Source organism: Podarcis muralis, chromosome 15 (genome assembly GCF_964188315.1).
Source record: "Podarcis muralis chromosome 15, rPodMur119.hap1.1, whole genome shotgun sequence".
NCBI classification, from domain to species: Eukaryota; Metazoa; Chordata; class Lepidosauria; order Squamata; family Lacertidae; genus Podarcis; species Podarcis muralis.
Genome location: NC_135669.1, coordinates 7,610,820 through 7,623,549, shown reverse-complemented (window position 1 = coordinate 7,623,549; position 12,730 = coordinate 7,610,820). Strand labels below are relative to the sequence as shown.

The 12,730-nt window shown below is 42.5% G+C and overlaps 1 protein-coding gene across 1 annotated transcript; it reads right to left on the bottom strand.

Annotated features, from left to right (window-relative positions):
• Positions 1 to 3,156: 3,156 nt before the first annotated feature.
• Positions 3,157 to 11,897, bottom strand: LOC144325675 (interleukin-1 family member 10-like). The gene is made up of 5 exons (XM_077919626.1): positions 11,801 to 11,897; positions 9,348 to 9,552; positions 6,209 to 6,349; positions 5,481 to 5,614; positions 3,157 to 3,381 (listed from the first exon to the last, which is right to left on the bottom strand). The coding sequence occupies exons 2-5, from the start codon at positions 9,478 to 9,480 to the stop codon at positions 3,169 to 3,171; spliced, it is 621 nt and encodes a 206-aa protein (XP_077775752.1). The 5' UTR covers positions 9,481 to 9,552; positions 11,801 to 11,897; the 3' UTR covers positions 3,157 to 3,168.
• Positions 11,898 to 12,730: the final 833 nt, after the last annotated feature.

Sequence of the window (12,730 nt, the reverse complement as noted above, 5' to 3'; positions counted from 1 at the left end):
GAATGCAAAGTTAAGATTACTCATAAACAACTTCCTGAATATTAAAATTCCTTTGATTACAACACTGTTCCTTTTTCTCTTCAGCATCTGAGTACTACATTGCTGATGCAGCACTAGTCAAAGCCAAGTTGAGGCTGATGTAATATGCATTCAGCTTAGTAACTTTACTAAACTCAAAATCAGTGCCTGAGCTCTGGCATATTTATTATTTAATTTTAAAACAAAAATCACATAAAAATTAACTAGGGTAAAGGTAAAGGGACCCCTGATCATTAGGTCCAGTCGTGACTGACTTCGGGGTTGCAGCGCTCGTCTCACTTTATCGGCCGAGGAAGCCGGCGTACATGTGGCCAGCATGACTAAGCTGCTTCTGGCGAAGCAGAGCAGCGCACAGAAATGCCATTTACCTACCCGCTGGAGCAGTACCTATTTATCTACTTGCACTTTGACATGCTTTTGAACTGCTAGGTTGGCAGGAGCAGGGACCAAGCAACGGGAGCTCACCCCGTCGCAGGGATTTGAACCGCTGACCTTCTGATCGGCAAGTCCTAGGCTCTGTGGTTTAACCCACAGCACCACCTGCATCTCCTTAAAAAGAAATAATTAACTATTTAACTCCTATTTACAGAATTGCATTTCATTCCTCTTTTTGTGCACTTTAGCTTCCTATCTGACTCCCAAATTTTGGGTGAGAAATAAAGAGGCAAGTTGCAGGTTATAGGGTAAACTGTGATCACTGTATTAACCACAACTTAAGTGTGTAAGGAACACTGAGACCCAAGAGCTTATCAAAACTTCATAAGGGAAATCAGACAATCTGATTCCAATTCTCTCTCTGCCTCCTAAGCCTGTCTTGCATGGGCAAGCCTAAACTGCAGGGAATAAACCTGGACATTACCCTCTATTTAAAGTGAGGAGAGAGGTTTTCCTGAAACACCCCACCCTCCAAGATACATATTCCAGAGTGTGTGACAAAGGTCAGTGGTCCATAACCTGCCCCACAAGGTTGCAAAGTCCTCTGTGCAAGTCTCTGGAATCAATATTCACCTGAAAAGTGCTTGAAGGAGGGTTATTAGTTTGTTTTGGTTTTGTTCTTTATTCTTATGTAATTTTTGTTTTGGTTTTATCCTGTATTTTTATGCTGCGAACCACCCTGAGCTCTACAGATGAAGGGCAGTATACAAATTTAATTAATAGTAATAATTATAGGCACCAATTCTGTCCACTTGCTTCCCCATTTCCCCACACTTAGGTAAGGGTAAAGGTAAAGGTAAAGGACCCCTGACAGTTAAGTCCAGTCACATACGACTCTGGGGTTGCAGCGCTCTTCTCTCTTTACTGGCCAAGGGAGCCAGTGTTTTGTCTGCAGTTTTTCCAGGTCATGTGGCCAGCATGACGAAGCTGCTTCTGGCGCAACAGAACACCAAAACCAGAGCAGCACACGGAAATGCCATGTACCTTCCCGCCAGAGTGCTACCTATTTATCTACTTGCACTTTTTTGGTGTGCTTTTGAACTGCTAGGTTGGCAGGAGTAGGGACCGAGCAACGGGAGCTCACCCCATCGCAGGGATTCGAACCGCCAACCTTCTGATCAAGAAGCCCAAGGGGCTCCATGGTTTAGACCACAACACCACCCACGTCCCTATTTCCCCACACTTATGTACCTGCAAAGCAACCAGCAGCCAGTCAAGCCAATCAACCTAATTATTCAGCACCCAAAGCTCATTGCTCCAGGCTTGTAATACAGTATTTCCTTTCACCAGCCAGTTGCAGAAAGGAACAAAGAAGCCCTGCTCAGTTCCAACTATGACGACTAGCTAATCTTTCACTGCTTACAGGGCAAGCAGGTTGGGTGCTGCTATGTCTTGTCTTCAGGAAAGGAGGAGGAATAGATGGGGAATAAGACTTTTTATAGCCTTTGTCCACTCCTCCTCCCTGATGACAAATGCCAGTGACATCAGAGGTAGCGGCTTCTTGCCTCTCCCTCTGCAAAAGTGCTCCCACTCAGATCCATTTTGGGACAGTGAGGTGGGAACATAAAATGTCTTCTTTTCCCTTAATAATGAATTCTCTCCCCCTATATATTGAATAACTTTGTCCTAGCTGAGAAGACTCTTGAGAGTCCCATGGACTGCAAGAAGATCAAACCTATCCATTCTGAAGGAAATCAGCCCTGAGTGCTCACTGGAAGGACAGATCCTGAAGCTGAGGCTCCAATATTTTGGCCACCTCATGAGAAGAGAAGACTCCCTGGAAAAGACCCTGATGTTGGGAAAGATGGAGGGCACAAGGAGAAGGGGACGATAGAGGATGAGATGGTCGGACAGTGTTCTCGAAGCTACCAACTTGAATTTGACCAAGCTGCGGGAGGCAGTGGAAGACAGGAGTGCCTGGCGTACTCTTGTCCATGGGGTCATGAAGAGTCAGACATGACTAAACAACTAAACAACAACAAAGCTGAGAAGATTGTTTCTATAATTCTTCATCTCTCTTTTCAAACTGACCATTTAATGATTTCCATTTGATCATATATCTTTTGTAATGTTGGGTCTTTTCCATGATTTTGCAAATGCTATTCATGCCACTGTAACAATGTGTAAGATTGGGATTTGTTTCTCTATGGGCACACAGTTCTTTACAAAAATCATTAAAGACACACCACTGGGTCTAGCTCCATTTTCCACAGAAATATTTCACTGATTATTCCCACTACTATCTTCCAATATCTAGCTACCTTTTTGTACTCATATATCCATTTGGTAACTGACAGATCCCATATTTTCCCTCTTGTACAATTTTCCCCTCATTGTAAGATGCCACTGTGTACTCAACTTGAGACAATTTTCTGAGGGCTACTAAAAAAGCACAAGCATCTTCTAAAGAAACCCTTCATCTGACACATTTCTCTGCACATCTCTACAGAACACCTTGTTTACTAGTTCATGAAACTTCTGATTGCTCCTGATGTGTTGGTTGTTGTTTTTCATAAAATGCAGCTGATCGGGCTGTAAAGTTGATAGCATCAGCAATGGATGGGGGGTTATTAATTGCTTTCCTAAACTGTCCACATAGTGCTGCAATGGACTTCATTTTGCTATACCCCAAATATATCAGATTCCAGCTTTCAGTTCCCCTTAAAAACAATAGTTCCGATGTATGCTGATTAATTATTTTATTTCAAAATAAAACAGAGTATTTGCAGACCCATCTTGCTTACTCAAACCAACAGGTTGGTTTGGCTCAGGTGAAGTGCTTATGAACCAATCTGGGAACTCTGCAGACTGAAAAGAGCATTTCTCTCCATTGCCCTCAGTTTTGCTGTAGAAGGTGAAGCTCTTGAATTCCTCATTTTTTTCATAAAGCTGATGAATTTTTCTCTCCTAAGAAAACATGAAAACTCAGACAGATAAGTTACATGGTATTAATAGGACAGCATGGTTTCTGGATTAACAACAAATAGTCCATTTCAAAGCTTGTGTTCCATGCCAACAGTTTCTATTATCGGGGTTTTTTTTCTGTGTTCTATACTACTTCATTATTTTTTAAAAAATGGGGAAATATCAGAAACCGGTAATTAAAGTTCATTCTATTCCACAGGATATAAAAGCAAACTAATTAAAGGTCAATTTGGAACTAATTACCCAACAGTGTTGACAGGACATAATGAAGCAGGCAGAAACAACAAACATAGGAACCTTTTAATTAAAGGCACAATAGCCCCTAAAATCCTGAATTATGCTTTGCCTCTCCACACTGGATATGCTAGCACAACAATCACATTCTGTCACAAAAAAGACTGCCACCAAAAATGGAAACAGGAAGAACTACCGACGCTTGAAGAATGGAGAATGAAACTGACGGACTATGCAGAACTGGACAAACTAACAGGGAAGATTAGATATCTGCAAGACCATAAGTTCATCGAGGACTGGGGGAAATTTGTAGATTATCTGGAGAGTATATGTGATGAACAGATAACGCTTGTGGGTTTTCAAGAAGCTCTGTGAAAGTATAAGGAATATTGTAAAAAAGAAAATAAGATTGGGAGGGTACATTAAAAGGCAATAACAAAATTAGGAAATGCGTAACTAAAAAATAAAAATGGAAGATTGGCAGAGAAGCTGATGGAAGTCTAAAAGAAAAAATGTGTGATAAATTTGGATGTGGTTATATATATTTGTATTTGAAAAATTAATAAAAATTATTTAAAAAAACAACAAAAAAGACTGCCACCAATCATGTCTGGGGGAGGAATAGGAAGGATATATAGAATGCAGTGTAATCTACTGTTGTACTATCATACCTCGGATTAAAGATGCTTTGGGTTAAATGTTTTCAGGTTGCGTCCCGTGGCAACCCAGAAGTACCAGAAAGGGTTACTTCTGGGTTTCGCTGCTCGTGCATGTGCAAAATGACATCATGCACATGCGCAGAAGCAGCAAATCACGACCCACACAGATGCGGGTTGCGTTCTGCTCAGGTTGTGAACGGGGCTCCAGAATGGATCCTGTTCGCAAGCAGAGGTACCACTATATATAAAACACTGTAATGTGCATCCATGTAAGCATTCTCTGTAAAAAGGGGGCAAACAAAGTGTGGAAAAGTATCCCTGGGTCTCAGTATTCCTCCTCTGTAAGCAAAGACTATGAGTGATCTTGGTACAGAATACCAGGTCTGTGTTTAGCACAGAATATACATAACCGTAATCATAGAGGACAAACAGATATGACATGGGTGATTCCCTTTGTATAAGGGCTGCCTGACTATTGAGAGAGGGGTTCAAAGATCTACTGACAAGGACTGCACCTTTAATCCCAACTCTATAAGTACTATTAAAAAGATAGAAACTAGAGTTTTATTTTTCCAAAGCCCAGTCGCAGACTTTAACAAAACCATGTGAGATGCTCTTATTAGGTTAATAACCATGCAGAGTGTGTAGATAGGATGAATTGCAAAAAAAAACAACACACACCACACAACCCATCTTAGATATAAGTGGTTCAGGTAATATCCAACCAGATATTACTTAGAAGATAGTTTCATCTTCCTAATGCTTTGAACTTACATTAGATAAGAACTAGCCTGTTCAGACCAGTTGAACTATTGAAAAAAGGGGAGTTAAACTGTAAACATAGATTGGAGATAAAACAAAAGGATATTTGTCTATTCAAGCTAGGGTTCTCAACAGAGGTCGAGGAGTGTCATAAACTTTAGAATGGTGCTCTTGACATGCATTGGAATAGAGTCACTATCTTCATGACAAGATAATCTTTTAGGATTACAATCCATAGGATTGTAGAGTTGGAAGGGACCATGAGGTCATCCAATCCAACCCCCTGCAATGCAGGAATCTTTTGCCAATGTGGGGCTTGAACCCACAACCCTGAAATTAAGAGTCTCATGCTCTACCAACTGAGCTCTCTCAGGACAGAGTGGATTCAACAACTGAAACTGAACTACAACTACACCTGAAACTCACCTCTAACTTTAGCTGAGGTTGACCTTCACCAGACTTCACACAGAACAGGGTGTAGCTCTTATCTCTGAGGCCAATAAATATGGGTCGCTTTTTTTCTTCTAGAGAGTGGTTTGGGAGTACAACCATTAACTCATCTGGAGAACAACAGAGAAACAGGTTAAATGGTACAAGAGATAGTGAAAATCATCTTTCAGTAGTGCTAGAGTTTTGGATAAGAAGATACTAATTGGAAGGTGGTGGTGGCGGCGGTTGTTCTTGTTGTTACAAAAATTCATATCCCATCTTTCATCTTTCATAGAGTTCAAGGTGGTGTACATGGTCCTCACCCTCCTCATTTCATCCCTGCAATAACCCTGTGAGGCAGATTAGGCTGAGAGATAGTGACTGTCCCATGGTTAACCAGTGAGCTTCATGGCTCAGTGGAGATTTCAGCTTTGGTCTCCAAGGTCCTAGCCTAACATTCTAGCCACTACACCATTTTGCTTAACTGTAAGATTTACTGGTGCTGATAGGGTCAATACACACAAATAGGAATCTTCATATATGGGGAGGAATCAGAGTGGGGTAGAAATGAAAGAAGGTAGATCAGAGCATGGTCCATTTATCAGCAATGGCAATAGTCATGCACCCTATAAAAAGAGTGGCAAACCCAACACCTCCATTACCCAAATCCCAAATTTACAAATGATTGAGAAATGCATACAGACGAGAAGAGCTTCAGCAGCTACCTGATGAATTGGAATTTTGTGGGGCTGCTATTAGTATGTTGTTCTGTAGGAAGAAGTAATTCTGGTTGATATCCCAAAATCTGAACAACCAGGGCTCCCTCTTCATGTGCACATTCTCTGTACTTGAGGGATGCAAAGGCCCTGGGAGAAAATATACATAGACAGACACATATTATACAAAAACATATAAGCCGAGAGATATCTGGAGGAGGAAATAACCAACTCGGTTGCCTCTGAACACCACCTTCTGTCAGTTGCCACATTTTTTATTTTTGTGCTACACCTGGAAATAATGTGCATGAGATATTTCACAGGTTGAGGCCACATACCGGTGGTCACTGGGACCAGAAGCAGAAGTGGGAAGAGAAATGATTGCAAATTTAACCTATGTACACTAGCCTACTTTATACACATGCTTCTCTTCATCCAGGTAGCCAAGAAAGCTATAATCAGAGTTCAAGGACACATTCCAGACCAGGGAGATACCCCAAGAAGGTGGGATTTGAGGCCAGTGGAGGGTGTGGCCTGGGAAGAGAGGGTGTGGCCTGGGGAGTGTTCCATGGACCATATCAAGAGGGCTGCTTGGCCATATTTGACCCCTGAGCCTAAGGTTCCCGTCTCTCTAATATATAGATGAGAAGATGAATGCTTTGGTTGGTGTGTCAAGATTCCCTTTTTATATCTACAGTGGTACCTCGGGTTAAGTACTTAATTAGTTCCGGAGGTCTGTACTTAAGCAGAAGCACCACTTTAGCTAATGGGGCCTCCCGCTGCTGCCACGCCACCAGAGCACGATTTCTGTTCTCATCCTGAAGCAAAGTTCTTAACCTGAAGCACTATTTCTGGGTTAGCGGAGTCTGTAACCTGAAGCGTATGTAACCCGAGGTACCACTGTATTTGCTTATTTTAAAGCCTTTCAAGAAACCACCTGTGCTGGATCTCAGCCTTAATATTACATTTCTCCAAAATGGTTGTGCCACCAAAGTTGTGCCTGCACAATTGCAGATATCCTCCAGATAATATAACCCTGTAGTTTCTTGATATGTTTTTCTCCAAACCAGCTTCAAGCCAAATGGAAGAAAAAGAATGACCTGGCTGTATTTTAACCTGTTAACACGTTCACAGCCAAACTGATGACCATATCCTATGAGGATACAATGGATATCTAAAGAAACCGGAGACTTTGACTGACTGCAAAGCAGCAACTGTACCAGCAGATGAAATTATATGATCGCCTGTTGAGTTTTTTCTTTCCTGGAGAAACCAGTTAAACAGCAAATCAGTTAAAACAGTTCAACAAGAGTACTTGGTATTCAGCCAGGTCAATCCCATTGGAACAAAGAAGGATAAACTATTGCCCAGTACTGTAGTTGCCTCGGCTGATGATTGTGCCTAGGGTGGGGAGAAGGTGGAGCCACATGGAAGCAGAGGAAGGTAACAAGTCAGAGGACAAAATCAAAGGCATGTAGAGACAATTCTGGAAGTCAGCAACATATAAGAAATGTCAGTGCACCCAACTATTCAGTACTGCAGACCCTAAATACAGTGGTACCTTGGGTTAAGTACTTAATTCGTTCTTAACCTGAAACTGTTCTTAACCTGAAGCACCACTTTAGCTAATGGGGCCTCCTGCTGCTCCCACGCTGCCGGAGCACAATTTCTGTTCTCATCCTGAAGCAAGGTAATATTTCTGTGTGAGTGGAGTCTGTAACCTGAAGCGTATGTAACCTGAAGCCTATGTAACCCGAGGTACCACTGTAGAGCCTCTTTTCCCAGTGAGATAATGTGGCTCTCTTAAAGCAGGAATAGGGAACCTGTGTGACCCACACAGTCCCTTCCTCCCAACTCTACAATTCTACAATTTATACAGTAAACACCTGTATCCCTCCAACACTGTCAGGTTACAGCTTCCTTAAGCCCTGATCCTTGGCCATGCTAGCTGGCACTGACGTGTGTCAAGAACCTAACAACATCTGGAGGGATGCAATTTCTCCACCTGTGTCTTCAAGGCATCACACTCTAGCCTGTCTCCAGGAGTCTTTTGACATTATCTCTGAAGACTTAGTATCTTATGGCAAGGAAGAAATGCCCCTAATTGTTTTGGTTGGAAGTTGCTGTGGCGATCACACAGGGTCCCCAGACGTTTCACCATCTATTGATCCCTGTGCCACCACTTTACTTCTCGCTGCCACCACCCAGGCCCTACCTGGGACAATACTGAATCCAGTCAGGGTTAAATTGGAACGTAAACTTCTGTTTATTTATTGCAGTTTAACAAGCGTGTGGTTTCATAAACAGTATCGGTCAATTACAGTCATGGGGTGCCTATCCAGACCTATAACTTCCGCTACCTGCTCTCACTCACTAAACCACCTCTCAGATATTTACTTGTCTTCCCAGTCCCTAACTGTTTCTGACTCAGCTTATTTCGCTACACTAACTCAACCTACCCACAGACTCTATCCCAATTCACTCCCACTCCAACCAACCACCCAACTCCCAACAAACTCTCTCCTCCGCCCCTCCCAGAGCTGGTTTTATAGTGCCTCTGACTCCACCCCCTGGGTCCTGATTGGGTAACCTGTTTAACTATTTCAACTCCAGCACTCTCATATGTTAACGTCACAGTTGCCAGAGGGGGACTTGTCCTCTCTTGGTTAGTATACCTATTGTGTGGGTAATACAAATAAAGCCCCTTTAAATGTAGTTGATTGAAATGAACATTCTAGAATCTGTAGAAATCAGAACATAAATTAGGTCATATTCATTTCTTTACAACTATGTGATACTTTGTTATCTATATTTAATATTACATATACACATAAGGAGCATTTATTATGATACCAAAGAGGATGCTCTGTTTAGTTGTTAGTTGTGTTTTACAGACCATAGAAATTATCCAGAATTTTCTGTAGGTGCTATTTCTTCAATATATTTTAACCTGTGTTGTAAACCACTCAGGGATTTGTTTAAATATAAATATTAAATTTTAAGCGCTCATTAATGGTTATATGGTTTAAATATTGATTATGAAATTTCAAACAACAAGAAGAAATTTTTACATTGGCTAAATAGGGATATATGCAGTTTGGGTCCTTTTCTAGGGTAACAAACAGAAAAGTAAGAAGTTGTTTTTCACCTGATATTGGCCCAAATGCAGTGAATAAATCTGCCATTTCCTGATCCCAAGTTTTCTTCCTCTTGGCTTCCACCTCGTACGGCTCACATTTCTGGGGTCCCACCTTATGGGGCTCATACTTCTGGGGTTCCATATCGACAGCGTCTCCCACTTTCTCCAGTGCTTTTATAGAATTGCTTGAACTTCAGGCTCTTGGATGCTTTTTCTGCAGGCACAGAAACAATCCTGAGAGGGAGCTACTAAAAGAGATCAATATCATAGGCTATGATTCCTGATGAGCAGAGACCTGACAGCATCCAAATCTCTCCAAAGAAAGGTGGCTGTGGAGCAGGTCCATTGATTCCCCTCTGCCAGGGATGTTGTTGGACTACAACTCCCATCAGCATGGCTAATTGGTCTGGGATGATGGAGGTTGTAGTCTACAATATTTGGAGGATCGCAGGCACCCCATCCCAGTCCTATGGCCTATGCTGCAGTCTCACCTTCGGGAAGCAAGAGTAATGGATTATTACTGGGGGGAAATATAGAGTGAATGGCCTCATTGCAAGCTGCCTTTTCCTGAATCGGACTATTGTCCCATCTAGCTCAGTTTTGTCTACATTGAGTGGCAGCAGCTCCCCTGAGGACCCCCAGGCCGGAGTCTCTTCCAGCCCTATCATACAGGCAGGCATGGAAAGAGGAACCCATGTGTGGCTGGATTTTTAAACAGTGGGGTCACATGCCCATGATATATTTAAAACACATTTATGCCATTGTAACAGTAATGGTTTGGCTTTCCCAAAGGAATCCTGAGAACAGTAGTTTACCCCTCACAGAGCTACAACTCCCAACACCCTTAACAAGTGTTCCTTTATTATTATTATTATTATTATTATTATTATTATTATTATTATTAGTTCCTTTATTATTATTATTAGTTCCATTATTATTATTATTATTATTATTATTATTATTATTATTATTATTAAAAAAGAGGGGGGGGAGACCCAGTGTGGTGTAGTGGTTTAGAGCAGTAGTCTCGTAATCTGGGGAACCGGGTTCGCGTCTCCGCTCCTCCACATGCAGCTGCTGGGTGACCTTGGGTCAGTCACACTTCTCTGAAGTCTCTCAGCCCCACGCACCTCACAGAGTGTTTGTTGTGGGGGGGGGGGAAGGGAAAGGAGAATGTTAGCTGCTTCGAGACTCCTTCGGGTAGTGATAAAGCGGGATTATTACTTTTTTATTAAAAAACAAATTTAAAAAACCAAACTATAGTTCCCAGGATTATTTGGGGAAAGGCTGTGCTTTAACTATTGCTTTCAATGTCCAATGTAGATGTGGCCTGTTCTCTGCTATAGAGCTAATAGCAGGTTTGCCAGGCCAGGGAAGAAATTTATTACGGAAACGCACAAGGTAGCTGACAGGGGTATAATCATAATAAACCAAAACTATTTTTTTTTAATGACAAGCTATCAATCAAGTGGGAAGGACCTGTGGTCCTCCGGACACTGTTGAACTCCAACTCCCAGCAGTCCCAACCAGAATGAGGAATGCTTACTGATGATGGGAATTGTAGTCCAGCAACATCTGACTGCTAACAGTTTCCCATTTCCCATCACAAATGGAAATCTGTGCTATCCTCATTCTTAAAATTTCAGAGAACTATATTTAGCTTTGGCTCCCAATGACCATAATGACAGGAAATTTAAGTACCGTATTTTTCACTCTATAAGACGCACCAGACCACAAGACGCACCTAGTTTGGAGGAGGAAAACAAGAAAAAAATATATTCGGAATCTCAGAAGCCAGAACAGCAAGAAGGATCGCTGTGCAGTGAAAGCAGCAATCCCTCTTGCTGTTCTGGCTTCTGGGATAGCTGCACAGCCTGCATTCACTCCATAAGACGCACACACATTTTCCCTTACTTTTTAGGAGGGAAAAAGTGTGTCTTATAGAGCGAAAAATACGGTATTTAGAAATGGGCTAAGGGAAGGTCTATACACAGAAATATTTGCCTTACAGGTGCCTTACTGGAAGCAGAGAAGAGCCTTCCCAGCCAAAATGGCACCGTGGGGTTGTATTCAACCCCAGGGGTGGGGTCGGCACTGCAACCTGCCTGCCATTGACCAAATAGGCAGGCCAGCTGCAATCCACTTCCTAAGCCTGGGTGAAGCTGATACGAGTTCCCCCAAGCCCAGGAACAACTCTCGCCTCCAGCACAACCACTGGATCCAAGGGAGGCGTTGTTGCCGTCCCACATTTACGAACGGTTTCTCAAATTTTTCTTCTCTCCTCTCCTTTCTTTATGCTTCCACTGCTCCCTTATTTTTATTCAACGCCCCCCCCCCCCCAATTGCACCTGAGGCTACTACCACCATCCCCTGGATGGTTCCAGCGCCCCACAGACTGTGGCTTAGCCCTTGTGGGAAACACTGATCAAGTCCAAGAAAATAATGTGTAGAGTGGACAGTACCTGTGCTGATTTGGGAAGTTCAGTACCTTGAGCTGCAGATTCCCGCCCTGTGCTCTCCGCAAGGAAATGCACAGCATTTTATAGTTAACCCGGTGACACTGGTGGGTGTGACCAGGTGCTGAAGGGTTATTTTGGGGTCAAATACGTGGCTGAGCCTGATTGCAGAGCTGCTCTTTCTAGAAGCTGGGGGCCCTGGAACACTGTAAAGAGGAACTTAAAGCAGCACAAGCTTTCCTTTGAAATCTGCACTTCTCTAAATTCTGCAACGCAGTTCTCCAGGCAAGTAATGTGCACAGAAATGCATAAAGCGTGCATGAAATATTTGTTGAAAACAACACTATATTAGTGGGGATTGCTTTGCAAAAATGTGTCTGTTAAGCAAGATTGCATACAAATATTTGCATACTAGAAGAAATTCACATCAAAATGCTGCCGATGACTTTTTTTTAAAGAAAATGCAAACTGAAATGTGAAGAACTGAACTTTGGGTTGTATCTAATGCTAGTTCTGCTCAGGGCCATGGAAATGAATGGGCATGATTGACTTCATTGATTTCAGTGGGTCTACTCTAAGCAGAACTTAGCTGGATACAACCCTTAAAATTGGAAAATGACAAACCAAAAGAAGCCAACATTTACAGATTTCCCCACTGAGCCGTCAGGCTGCAAGAGAGGTGAGGCTCTGGGGCCTCTCCATTGGCCGTGTTGAAAGATCAGCCAGTTCCCTTTTTCCTCCTCTCTCTCAGTACGTTTTTCCTTTTGTGCCGTGTCTCTTAGATTGTGAGCCAGAGGACAGGAGCTCTCTTTTCACTGGTACCGTATTTTTCGCTCTATAAGATGCACCAGACCATAAGATGCACCTAGTTTTTGGAGGAGGAAAACAAGGAAAAAATATTCTGAATCACAGAAGCCAGAACAGCAAAAGGGATCT